At 43.3% G+C, this 12,396-nt stretch overlaps 1 protein-coding gene across 1 annotated transcript in view; it reads left to right on the top strand.

Annotated features, from left to right (window-relative positions):
- The first annotated feature begins 1,503 nt into the window (after nt 1–1,503).
- LOC115932684 (engulfment and cell motility protein 2-like) overlaps nt 1,504–12,396 on the top strand; it is a 32,854-nt gene continuing 21,961 nt past the window's right edge. Inside the window, exons 1-3 of the mRNA XM_063698913.1 lie at nt 1,504–1,821; nt 3,707–3,806; nt 5,169–5,326. Coding sequence (XP_063554983.1) covers nt 1,616–1,821; nt 3,707–3,806; nt 5,169–5,326 — 464 coding nt within the window. The 5' untranslated portion in view covers nt 1,504–1,615. The remainder of the gene's footprint in view (nt 1,822–3,706; nt 3,807–5,168; nt 5,327–12,396) is intronic.

The raw sequence follows: 12,396 nt of genomic DNA on the forward strand, positions 1-12,396 counted from the left end.
GAGAGCATTGTGCTGTGAAGGGCCAGCTTTGTAATAGTAAAAGAGGAGAGGCAAAGGGGAGAGGGACAACAGGCCTGACTCCATGGTGGCAGCAGGAATTGGGCTCCAATCACTTGCTTAACACTGAGAAAAAGAAGACAGGAGTGTTTTTGCTCTTAAGGCTCTTCCTTTGTAGTGGAGAACATTAAATTAACACCCAAAAAACAGTATGATGAAACAGTAAATTGTGAGGTACTATGTACTGACAAGCTCAGCAGAAGGAAAGCCCAGTGAATGCTAGAGGAGGGATTTTAGCCACAGTTTGTGGAAAAGGAGGCAGGCATCCTGCTAGGAAAAGTTCATGTGCTAGGAGGAGGTTTTGTCTTCATCGGCCTTCATTTTCAAAAAATGATTGGGAAATTGTTTCTGGCTCCTTGATATTCTTAAAAGTTCTCCAGAACTATTACTTTGAGGAAAAATCATATGGATTTTGAGAGAAAGTTTTTAAAAAATTATCAAGCTTTTCACATTTTAGGATTAAAAGGGACCTTAGAGAACATTAGATTAAATTCTTCACCCAATGCAAGAATCCCTTCTACAGCATCTTTGACAGTTGTCCACATTCTCCTTGATTGCTTCTGGTGACAGGGAGCTTAATACCGCAAGAGAAACGTCTTCTGCTGTCTAACAGTTTTATAAATTTTATTTTATTTTATTTATTTTTTTTGAGATGGAGTCTTGCTCTGTTGCCCAGGCTGGAGTGCAGTGGCATGATCTTGGCTCACTGCAACCTCCGCCTCCTGGGTTCAAGCGATTCTCCTGCCTTAGCCTCCTGAGTAGCTGGGATTACAGGTGCATGCCACCATGCCCGGCTAATTTTTGCATTTTTAGTAGAGACGGGATTTCACCATGTTGATCAGGTTGTTTTCGAACTCCCGACCTCGTGATCTGCCTGTCTCGGCCTCCCAAAGTTCTGGGATTACGGGTGTGAGCCACTGCGCCCGGCCAGTTTTATTTTTTTTTTTTTTATTTTTGAGAGAGAGTCTTGCTCTATGACCCAGGCTGCAGTGCAGTGGCACAGTCTTAGCTTACTGCAACCTTGAACTCCTGGGCTCAAGCAATCTTCCCACCTCAGCCTCGTGAGTAGCTAGGACTACAGGTGTGCACCACCACACCTGGCTCATTTTTAAAAATTTTTTGTGGAGACAGGGTGTCACTCTGTTGCCCAAGCTGGTGTCTAACTTCTGGTCTCAAGCAATCCTCCTGCCTTGGCCTTTCAAAGCCTTGGGATTATAGGCATGAGCCACTGCACCCAGCCAGACAGCTTTAATTTATAGAAAACCTTCCTCTATTAAACCAATATCTGTTTCTCTGTGACTCATTAGTGGGCCTCCCAGATGTCTCCGGTGTTCCCTTGGTAGGAATTTTTTTAATCCATAGACCAGAGTGGTAGAGAAAAGATACAGATAAATACAGATTGGTTTTGGCATGCTAATAACTCCCTGATTGATCCCACAATTTAGCAACTCCTAAGCAGTGTTAAAAAAGCTAGTTCTGCCTCAGGTTTGGATGTCCACAGAAGAGCCTCTGTGAGCTATCCACAGAGTAGTAACCTGCTCCAAGGAGCAGATGGCACATGTCTTGTCCCTGGTTTCCTAGTCCCAGGCTGCACGCCCAGCTGATGGAGAGGACCCAGTCATCCAACATGGAGACCCGGCTGGATACCATGAAGATGCTGGCCAAGCTCTCTGCTGACGTGACTTTTGCTACTGAGTTCATCAACATGGATGGCATCATTGTGCTGACGAGGCTTGGGGAAAATGGAACCAAACTCTTGTCCCAGTGAGTATGACTAAGGTCTCATTCCAGGGACTTCAGTGATTTACTACATCCCACAGGGCATCCTAGTCTCATTTCCATCAAGTCACATAAGGAGTTTATTGAATACCACCTATGTACAGAGCAGTGTGCAAAGCACTAGAGTCCATACCTAGAGATATAATTCCATGTTATTCTTCTAAATCTTGTAGTATAGTTGGGCTCTCACAAATTAAATAATAGTACAAAACAGTACTGTGCCAAGGGAGCAGTAAAAATAGGGGCTAGAGAAGGCAGTAGGAGAGCGGTCAGGTCGTGACAGACCTGTTAATTGCTGGAAATGCTTGGTCTGATGAGGGTTACTGAGCACATGGTCCAATATGTTCCAGGTGTGTGTCCATCTGTAACCACCCCCTGCTCCCTCTCTCTCAAGTCACCTTCCACCACACACACACACACACACACACACACACACACACACACACCTTCCTTTGTGTTTACCACAGGTTACAACCTACCAAGTCACCATCTCCCTGCCACACTTTTGCACAGGGAGGAGGAGACCAGAACTTTATGATACCCACAAACATTTTCATCATACCCCAGAGTTGACATGCATGAGGTAGGCAGCTGTGCCTTGTGAAGAGCAGTCAGTAAACAGGTGCTTGGAGCCTAAGCTGCCAAAGAGGGAATCAGAAATCTTCTCAGCCCATAGATGAACTATGGAAATTTTCAGCCAAATCGAGTAACTAATCATAGATATTTGTTTTACATCTTGGATCTTCCAGCTGTACTCAAGTCCTGAAGCCTTCAGCTGCCATCAGCACTGACATAGTTCTACAGTCTCCCGAGAGTGCAGGGTTAGACTGGCCTTAGTTTCCCTCTCTTTAGCCTGAGGATAATAATAGCTACCTTGCAGTATTATTGTGAGAAGTATTGTTAATGAGACTGTGTCTGAACATGCTTTGTAAATGGGAATATCATCTGTTAATTCTAGAGCACTGTACAGATGTATAAAGGAGAAGAGAGAAAAGAGAAAACATTTTAATCCTTATTCTCTATCAGCACTAGAATAAGAGCTTTGCATACATCATCATCTTGCCCTCTCCACAATCCTGTGAGGTTAACACTGTGAGACTAACTTGATTTTTACAGAGGAAGACATTGAATTTTGAAAAGATAAAATTTGCTTGGTTAGTAAGGTGGACAAGAACTGAGCCCATCTCTTGCACTCTACTGCCTCTTGGCCCAAAGGTTAACATGGCACTTGTGCCTCCTTAGGTTCCCACAATAGGTGTTGGAGTTTGACAAGGGTCCGATGTCTTCTTTGGTCTTGAGAAATAGATAAGTGATTCTGTGTCCCTAGGATGAAGCACATAGAGAAGAAAGTTCTAATCACCCAGCAGCATTTTTTTTGGCAGTGATAGATACCTGGGCTGAACCTGCTCTACTTGCTAGGTGTGCGCACAGGCACTTACAGTTACAGTTGCATCGACTGATTTCCCATGGGGTGTTCACATTAAAATTCATCTTTTTTTTTTTTTTTTGAGACGGAGTCTGGCTCTGTCACCCAGGCTGGAGTGCAGTGGCCCAATCTCGGCTCACTGCCAGCTCCACCTCCCAGGTTCATGCCATTCTCCTGCCTCAGCCTCCTGAGTAGCTGGGACTACAGGTGCCTGCCACCACACCTGGCTAATTTTTTTGTATTTTTTAGTACAGACGGGGTTTCACCATGTTAGCCAGGATGGTCTCGATCTCCTGATCTCATGATCCACCCGCCTCAGCCTCCCAAAGTGCTGAGATTACAGGCATGAGCCACCACACCCAGCCTAAAATTAATCTTTTTTGTGGCTGCCCTCACACCTGTGTTTCCCAATCTGCATCTTTGTCTATTTTGTGTGTGTCTCAGCTACAGTGATATGCTGGCATTCACCCTGACTGCCTTCCTAGAGCTCATGGACCGTGGCATTGTCTCCTGGGACATGGTTTCAATCACCTTTATTAAGCAGGTGAGGCATCCAACATTCTGTCTTTCTCTCCTCCCTCAGCTGCCAGTTCACAGGGTTTAAGGGGAGATACAAGCAATATGGCTATTTTGGTGATATCAGCTTTATATTCCCTGGGGCCACATTTTTAATTCTCAAGCTCCGGTCTTTTGTGGCTTCTGAAAGATTTGGATTTTGTTATACTCTCAGGGCCTGTACTGAGATGGAACTGGACCGTCAGAACAAAATATGATCAAAGTAGAGTTAGATTGTCAGTGAGACTGGGGATAAAGCCAGCCAGTCAACCAGGACTATCCCTGAGTCTTTTGACCGACTTCCTGAGCTCTCTCTTCTCTTTGGATTAAAAAAAAATGTGCATTTCATTTGCAAATCTGCTTTCTATTTACAAATCTGCAAGGTAGCCTGTTTGGATTGTCAGACTAAGCTCAGTGGGTAGGAGAGGGTACTTCTGGTTTTACCTTCCTTTCTTTTATACAAAGGAGCAGTGTCAATTCAGAAAACTGAATTAAAACCATTGAATAATATTCTATCTGCTGCCCTAGAACTTCACTTATCATTGGCTTAGGACATTGGGACTCCCTGACACTGGACACAAGTGAAATGACCATGTGTCAGGTATATTATAATGGGGATTGAGAAGAAGGATTAGAGTAAAAGGCTTCAAGGTCCTTTCTACCTCTCAAAGTCTAAGTGTGTTTAGGGAGAATGTGTGTCAGGGGAGGAATACATGGAGATAAAATGAGATCCCAGTATGAGTAAAATCCTCTGCTGTTTTTTTTTCTTTTGATGGAGTCTCACTCTGTCACCCAGGCTGGAGTGCAGTGGCGCGATCTCAGCTCACTGCAAGCTCTGCCTCCCGGGTTCACACCATTCTCCTGCCTCAGCCTCCCGAGTAGCTGGGACTACAGGTACCCACCACCACACCTGGCTAATTTTTTGTATTTTTAGTAGAGATGGGGTTTCATAGTGCTAGCCAGGATGGTCTCGATCTCCTGACCTCGTGATCGCCTGCCTCGGCCTCCCAAAGTGCTGGGATTACAGGTGTGAGCCACCACACCTGGCAATCTTCTGCTTTTTTATACCCCACTTTCTCATGCTGGAACTCTTATTTTGATAAAAAGAATTAAGCTTTTAGATTTTGAGGAAACATGATAAGTGGATACTGTAATCTGAAATTAAGGTATCCATGCCAAGGGAATCCCTGGCACATTGGCCAGGGTAGCCGTAAACCAGGTACCACTGTCCACCTAGCAATAGCTGCCCAAATGTGAAGCAGAGAGAGCTCCAAGGGCTAGCATCAGATGCTAAGCTTCTATCTTTCTTAGGCCCTGAGCTTCTCAACTGATGTGCCATCTCTGGGCCTAGATTGCAGGGTATGTGAGCCAGCCCATGGTGGACGTTTCAGTCCTTCAGAGGTCCCTGGCCATCCTGGAGAGCATAGTCCACACCAGAAGATACCAGAGTCTGTACCAGAAGATAGCTGAGGAAATCACCGTGGGACAGCTCATCTCACACTTCCAGGTGTGAGTAAAAGACCCTACACCTCCCTCCCTTCACTTGTCTGTCCTCTTCTCTCCTCTTATTTGAAGTCTTCCAATCCTACTCTGCTTTGCTTATATTCCAAGCTGCTGGTTGGCTTCTTCATTCATCGCCTCTTCCACACTCCTGCCAGAATTTCTGCCATCATTCAGACCTCATCATGTCATGCTCCTGCCTAAAATCCTCTGTAACTCTCTCTGCCCCTTAGGTTAAAATGAAGATTTTCCCAGTCTTCCCATACTGCCCTAGTGCCAGGCAAAATTAGATGCTTTCTCCCCACATGAGCCCAGTAGTCTGTTTGTACCTATGATAATTATATAAAATACTGGATTTTTATTATCTGTTGCCCATTTTGAACATAGAGCCCCCTAGAAACAGAGATCAATGATTGTCATATCCCCTGTTTAGATTTAAGTAGAGGCTCAATTAGTACTTGCTGAATGAATGCTTACTGAACTGACGATGCGCTGTGGGTGATTGTTAGAAGTATCACACAGGGTGTGAGTTTGGAATATCAATTCAAATCCAGGCTCTTCTGCATACTGGGTCTCTGCTATCAGCAAGTAACCTAGTCTCTTCTGGCCTCAGTTTCTTCATCTCTGGACTAGGTTAATCATCTTCACTTCTCACGTGAGGATCAAAGGAGATTTTAAAAAAGTCTAGCATAGTGGCCAGCACAGGTTAAGTATTCAGTAAATTCAGGGGCTTTTTGCTTTTGTTTGTTAAGACTCTTATCACATCCTAAAACATTTTACCAGTAATGAAACCATATGACAAATGAACCCATTGGAGTTATGTTTCTCCTGTCTTCATTGTTTTTACTTCCTGTCCAACCAACCTACACCATGTAAGGAAGCTGGACTTTGCAGAACAGCGGTGGCACTACTGATGATTCTCTTCTGACTGTTGTTCACTTCTGTCTTTTTGGACATTGTCAGAATGTTGCCAGAATCCCCCACCAGTTCGAGGGGAAGTCAATAGCTCCCAGATTTGGGAGGTTATAGTGACCCTGTTTTCACTCAGCTATGTTCCCAACTTGTTTCTCCCCACTAATCCAAGTAAAAAGGAAGCACAATTATTTCTTTGCAACTCTGATTTCTCTTTGTCACTTTTAAGAAATTTTCAGCCTTAGCTTTCTTTGCCTTTCTTTTTTGAGACAATCTGTCACCCAGGCTGGAGTGCAGTGGCATGATCATAACCCACTGCAGGTTCAAGCAGTCCTCCTCATCTCAGCCTCCTGAGTAGCTGGAATCATAGGCACACTCCACCACACCTGGCTAGTGTTTTTTTTGTTTTTTAATTTTTTATTTATTTATTTTTTTGAGACAGAGTCTCGCTCTGTTGCCCAGGCTGGAGTGCAGTGGTGCCATCTCGGCTCACTGCAAGCTCCGCCCCCCAGGTTCATGCCATTTTCCTGCCTCAGCCTCCCAAGTAGCTGGGACTACAGGTGCCTGCCACCATGCCTGGCTAATTTTTTGTATTTTTAGTAGAGACGGGGTTTCACCGTGTTAGTCAGGATGGTCTCGATCTCCTGACCTCGTGATCTGCCCGCCTTGGCCTCCCAAAGTGCTGGGATTACAGGCCTGAGCCACCATGCCTGGCCAATTTTTTTTTTATTTTTGTAGAGATAGGGTCTTGCTGTGTTGTCCAGGCTGGTCTCAAACTGTTGGGCTCAAGCAGTCCTCCCACTCCAGCCTCCTTAGTAGCTGGGACTACAGGTGTGAGCCACCATGCCTGGTCTAGCCTCAGCTTTCATACCCAGTGAGCCACCAAGGTTGATGAAGATGAGAGGGATATTATAAACTCCAGATAGAGAATTCTGATTTTTCTGTAACCTCACGTCTACCTCTGTTTTTTTGTCTCTGAATTTGGAGTGGCCCCAGTTGCCTCCCTAGGGTCGATACGGGAACATGGCATTTCACAGGGGCCAATCGTGAATACTTTCAGCCCACAGCTGTCGCCATAACCTATATGCTTTCCTATTTGGGCTGAGGGACACTTCGTGCCCTCTGGTAGACTCTCTGGGTACCCTGTGACTAACCAGGAAGCCCATCAGCCCCTCTGGAAAGACAGCCACAGAATGCACCCAAGACATGGCAGGTGGAGATGTCAAGTACTGAGACTGTAAGATTCCAGAGAATGATTGTAGTTATTTTGTTTGTTCATAATAAAATAAGTTTATAGTCAAGACTTTAAAAATACAGAAAAACCCAAAAATAAATTATTTGCCTATTATCTCACCTCCAGACATACCCACTGTTAAACATTAAATATCCCTTCAGTATTTTTAATGCATATTTTTAACAAAATCGGGATCTTATTGTATATACTATGTGTACCTTGATTTTTTTTAACTGAATAATATATCTTGAACATTTCTCCATGTCAAAGATTTTTCTAAAAGGTAGTTCTAAATCTTTTTTGCAACCTAGACACCTTTGAAAATCTGGTAACAAGTATGTACTCTCACCAGTTTGGAGAAAATACCACTTCATCAGCAAACTACATAGAATAATTTCTGTATCATTCCTGGGGTTCACAGATACTCTAAGCCCATCCCTGAATCCCAGGTTAAGAATCCTTACCCTAAAACATGACTTTTAATAACTACTTAAGATTCTCATATATATAAACAGTTGGCTAATGTGATCATTTGGATTATTTTCCATTATTTTTTAAGTAGTGCTTTAGTGAAATGCCTTGTCAGTAAATCTTGCAAAGCTCTCTGATTACTGTCTTAGGATAAGTTTCTATTAGTGAAATTGCTGGGTCAAGAGCATGTCCACTTTGGATGCTTTTGAGACTTAGCTCCAGGTCATTATTTGCTTATAAACTGTAAATGATTGTTTTAAACTATCTCTAAGCATCATCTTGCTGTTCAGTCTTCTAATCTCCCTGTGCCGTCTTTCTCCATTGACATAGCTCCAAACAGGAGATTCAGACCTACGCCATTGCACTGATTAATGCACTTTTTCTGAAGCCTCCTGAGGACTAGAGACAGATCTGTGGCTGCCTTTTCACATTTTTCATCTGGGCTCTTCTGAGAGAAGAATTCTCACCCCATGCACTCTTTGCTGTTCAGAGAGCACAAATCGAGGCATTTTCCCAAGAGTCCTTCCTCCTAGCCCTCTGGTCTGGAGCCCAGCAGGGTGGCTTTGCTAAGGAAGACCCAGGGAAGAACTATGAGGGGAAACCAGCTGGATCTTAGATGAGATTAGGGCCCTTCAAACTTTTTCCTCTAAAGGGCCAGAGAATAAACATGTTTGACTTTATGGGCCATATGGCCTATGTGATAGCTACTCAACCTTGCCATTGTAGCCAGAAGCAGCCTCAGACAGTAGGTAAATGAATGGGTATGGCTGTCTTCCAATAAAATCTTATTTACAAAAACAGGCAACAAGCCTAATATGGCCATAGTTTGCCAACTCCTGGGTTAGAGGATCAAGAATAAGGAAGAAGAGACCCTGTGGGTACCCTGAGTCCAAGGGCTCCAATATAAATGGGACTTCACACTAAGTTTTATGTTTAAAGGTTCTCTGATGCAGATTCTAAACATCTTCCTTCGCCTGTTCATTAACTGTGACATTATGCAAATAGCTCTGCCTCTGTGAACCTTAGTTTTCTCACCTGTCACATGGCAGCAACAACATCTGCCTTGTTTAGCTCACAAGGATGTCTGAGGAAAAACAAGATCCCTGTTTCACAGATGAGGAAACTAAGACTCAGCTGGGTGGTGGAACAAGCCCTGACCTAAGAGCCAAGGGGCCTGGAACTAAGTACTCTCCCTGCTGCTGGCTGGGCAAGTGCTTGTAACCTCTTTGGGTCTCAGTTTCTCTTTTTGTAAAATGAAAGGGCCAGTCTAAATGATCTCTGACAGCCCTTCCAACACTAACATTCTAGATTTCTCTGAGAAAAGCCCAAGTGGTGTTAAAAGTAAGATGTTTTAGTTATCTGACAATCTCATGGGCTCAGTAAGATGAAATCTAAGTGGGATCATGTATGTACCCAGCTCTTGGTAGATTCTAGAGGGAAGCCCAAAAGCATCTGTGGTTCTTTCTGTCCTTGTCTTTGGTGGATGGCTTGGCTCTGTTAATCTTCCTTCCTGGTCCTCGTTTGAATGTAAGCTGAAAGCTCATTCCGTCTGCTTCTCTCTATGCTTTTGCTTTCTGCTGGCAGGACAAGCACCTTAATCCTCTAGACCTGCCTGTCACTGTAAGTAACACCATTATGTGGAAAGGGCCCTGGCTCTTCCAGGTGGGGAAGTCAAACCTGGGCAAAAATCTCATGGTCTGATCTAGATGTTCAGGGCATGCCAAGACCCAGGGAAAGTTTGTGTGCTGTGAATCTCCTTTGTCAGGACACTTAGGGAAGTACTGCAGATGAGAGTCACAGAAAGGATTAAGGGGGTACATGCCCCAGGGAGTATGGCCCCAGCCTTCCTTTGTAACTTGCCTTTGCATGGGTCTGTGGTTCAACTAGGGAAGACCAGACTCAGAAACAGCTGTGACTCAGCACATCAAGAAGCTTATCCACCATGATCAAGTCGGCTTCATCCCTGGGATGCAAGGCTGGTTCAACATATGCAAATCAATAAAAGTAATCCAGCATATAAACAGAACCAAAGACAAAAACCACATGATTATCTCAATCGATGCAGAAAAGGCCTTTGACAAAATTCAACAACCTTCATGCTAAAAACTCTCAATAAATTAGGTGTTGATGGGACGTATCTCAAAATAATAAGAGCTATCTATGACAAACCCACAGCCAATATCATACTGAATGGACAAAAACTGGAAGCATTCCCTTTGAAAACTGGCACAAGACAGGGATGCCCTCTCTCACCACTCCTGTTCAACATAGTGTTGGAAATTCTCGCCAGGGCAATCAGGCAGGAGAAGGAAATACAGGGCATTCAATTAGGAAAAGAGGAAGTCAAATTGTCCCTGTTTGCAGATGACATGATTGGATATTTAGAAAACCCCATCATCTCATCCCCAAATCTCCTTAAGCTGATAAGCAACTTCAGCAAACTCTCAGGATACAAAATCAGTGTGCAAAAATCACAAGCATTCTTATACACAAATAACAGACAGAGAGCCAAATCATGAGTGAACTCCCATTCACAACTGCTTCAAAGAGAATACAATACCTAGGAATCCAACTTACAAGGGATGTGAAGGACCTCTTCAAGGAGAACTACAAACCACTGCTCAATGAAATAAAAGAGGGTACAAACAAATGGAAGAACATTCCATGCTCATGGATAGGAAGAATCAATATGATGAAAATGGCCATACTGCCCAACGTAATTTATAGATTAAATGATATCCCCATCAAGCTACCAATGACTTTCTTCACAGAATTGGAAAAAACTACTTTAAAGTTCATATGGAACCAAAAAGGAGCCTGCATATCCAAGACAATCCTAAGCCAAAAGAACAAAGCTGGAGGCATCACGCCACCTGACTTCAAACTATACTACAAGGCTACAGTAACCGAAACAGCATGGTACTGGTACCAAAAGAGAGAAATAGACCAATGGAACAGAACAGAGCCCTCAGAAATAATGCCACACATCTACAACCATCTGATCTTTGACAAACCTGACAAAAACAAGAAATGGGGAAAGGATTCTGTATTTAGTAAATGGTGCTGGGAAAACTGGCTAGCCATATGTAGAAAGCTGAAACTGGATCCCTTCCTTACACCTTATACAAAAATTAATTCGAGATCGATTAAAGACTTACATGTTAGACCTAAAACCATAAAAACCCTAGAAGAAAACCTAGGCAATACCATTCAGGATGTAGGCATGGGCAAGGACTTCATGTCTAAAACACCAAAAGCGATGGCAACAAAAGCCAAAATTGACAAATGGGATCTAATGAAACTAAAGAGCTTCTGCACAGCAAAAGAAACTACCATCAGAGTGAACAGGCAACCTACAGAATGGGAGAAAATTTTCACAACCTACTTATCTGACAAAGGGCTAATATCCAGAATCTACAATGAACTCAAACAAATTTACAAGAAAAAAACAAACAACCCCATCAACAAGTGGGCGAAGGACATGAACAGACACTTCTCAAAAGAAGACATTTATGCAGCCAAAAAACACATGAAAAAATGCTCATCATCACTGGCCATCAGAGAAATGCAAATCAAAACCACAATGAGATACCATCTCACACCAGTTAGAATGGTGATCATTAAAAAGTCAGGAAACAACAGGTGCTGGAGAGGATGTGGAGAAATAGGAACACTTTTACACTGGTGGTGGGACTGTAAACTAGTTCAACCATTGTGGAAGACCGTGTGGCGATTCCTCAGGGATCTACAACTAGAAATACCATTTGACCCCGCCATCCCATTACTGGGTATATACCCAAAGGATTATAAATCATGCTGCTATAAAGACACATGCACACGTATGTTTATTGCGGCACTATTCACAATAGCAAAGACTTGGAACCAACCCAAATGTCCATCAATGATAGACTGGATTAAGAAAATATGGCACGTATACACCATGGAATACTATGCAGCCATAAAAAATGATGAGTTCGTGTCGTTTGTAGGGACATGGATGAAGCTGGAAACCATCATTCTCAGCAAACTATCGCAAGAACAAAAAACCAAACACCGCATGTTCTCACTCATAGATGGGAATTGAACAATGAGAACACTTGGACACAGGAAGGGGAACATCACACACTGGGGCCTGTTGTGGGGTGGGGGAAGGGAGGAGGGATAGCATTAGGAGATATACCTAATGTAAATGATGAGTTAATGGGTGCAGCACACCAACATGGCACATGTATACGTATGTAACCTGTATGTAACATTGTGTATATGTACCCTAGAACTTAAAGTATAATTAAAAAAAAAAAAAAACAGCTGTGACTTTGATCTAGACAATACCATGGATGCGTCACTTTCTTACTTGCTTTAGCGGAAGAGAAAAGGTATTCCATGCCCTTTTTGGACTCTTACTAGACTGTAGAAATCTGAAAAGGTTTAGACAATTGACAAAAGGGAATTTGGATGCTCA

Source organism: Gorilla gorilla, chromosome 16 (assembly GCF_029281585.2).
Source record: "Gorilla gorilla gorilla isolate KB3781 chromosome 16, NHGRI_mGorGor1-v2.1_pri, whole genome shotgun sequence".
In the NCBI taxonomy this organism is placed as follows: Eukaryota; Metazoa; Chordata; class Mammalia; order Primates; family Hominidae; genus Gorilla; species Gorilla gorilla.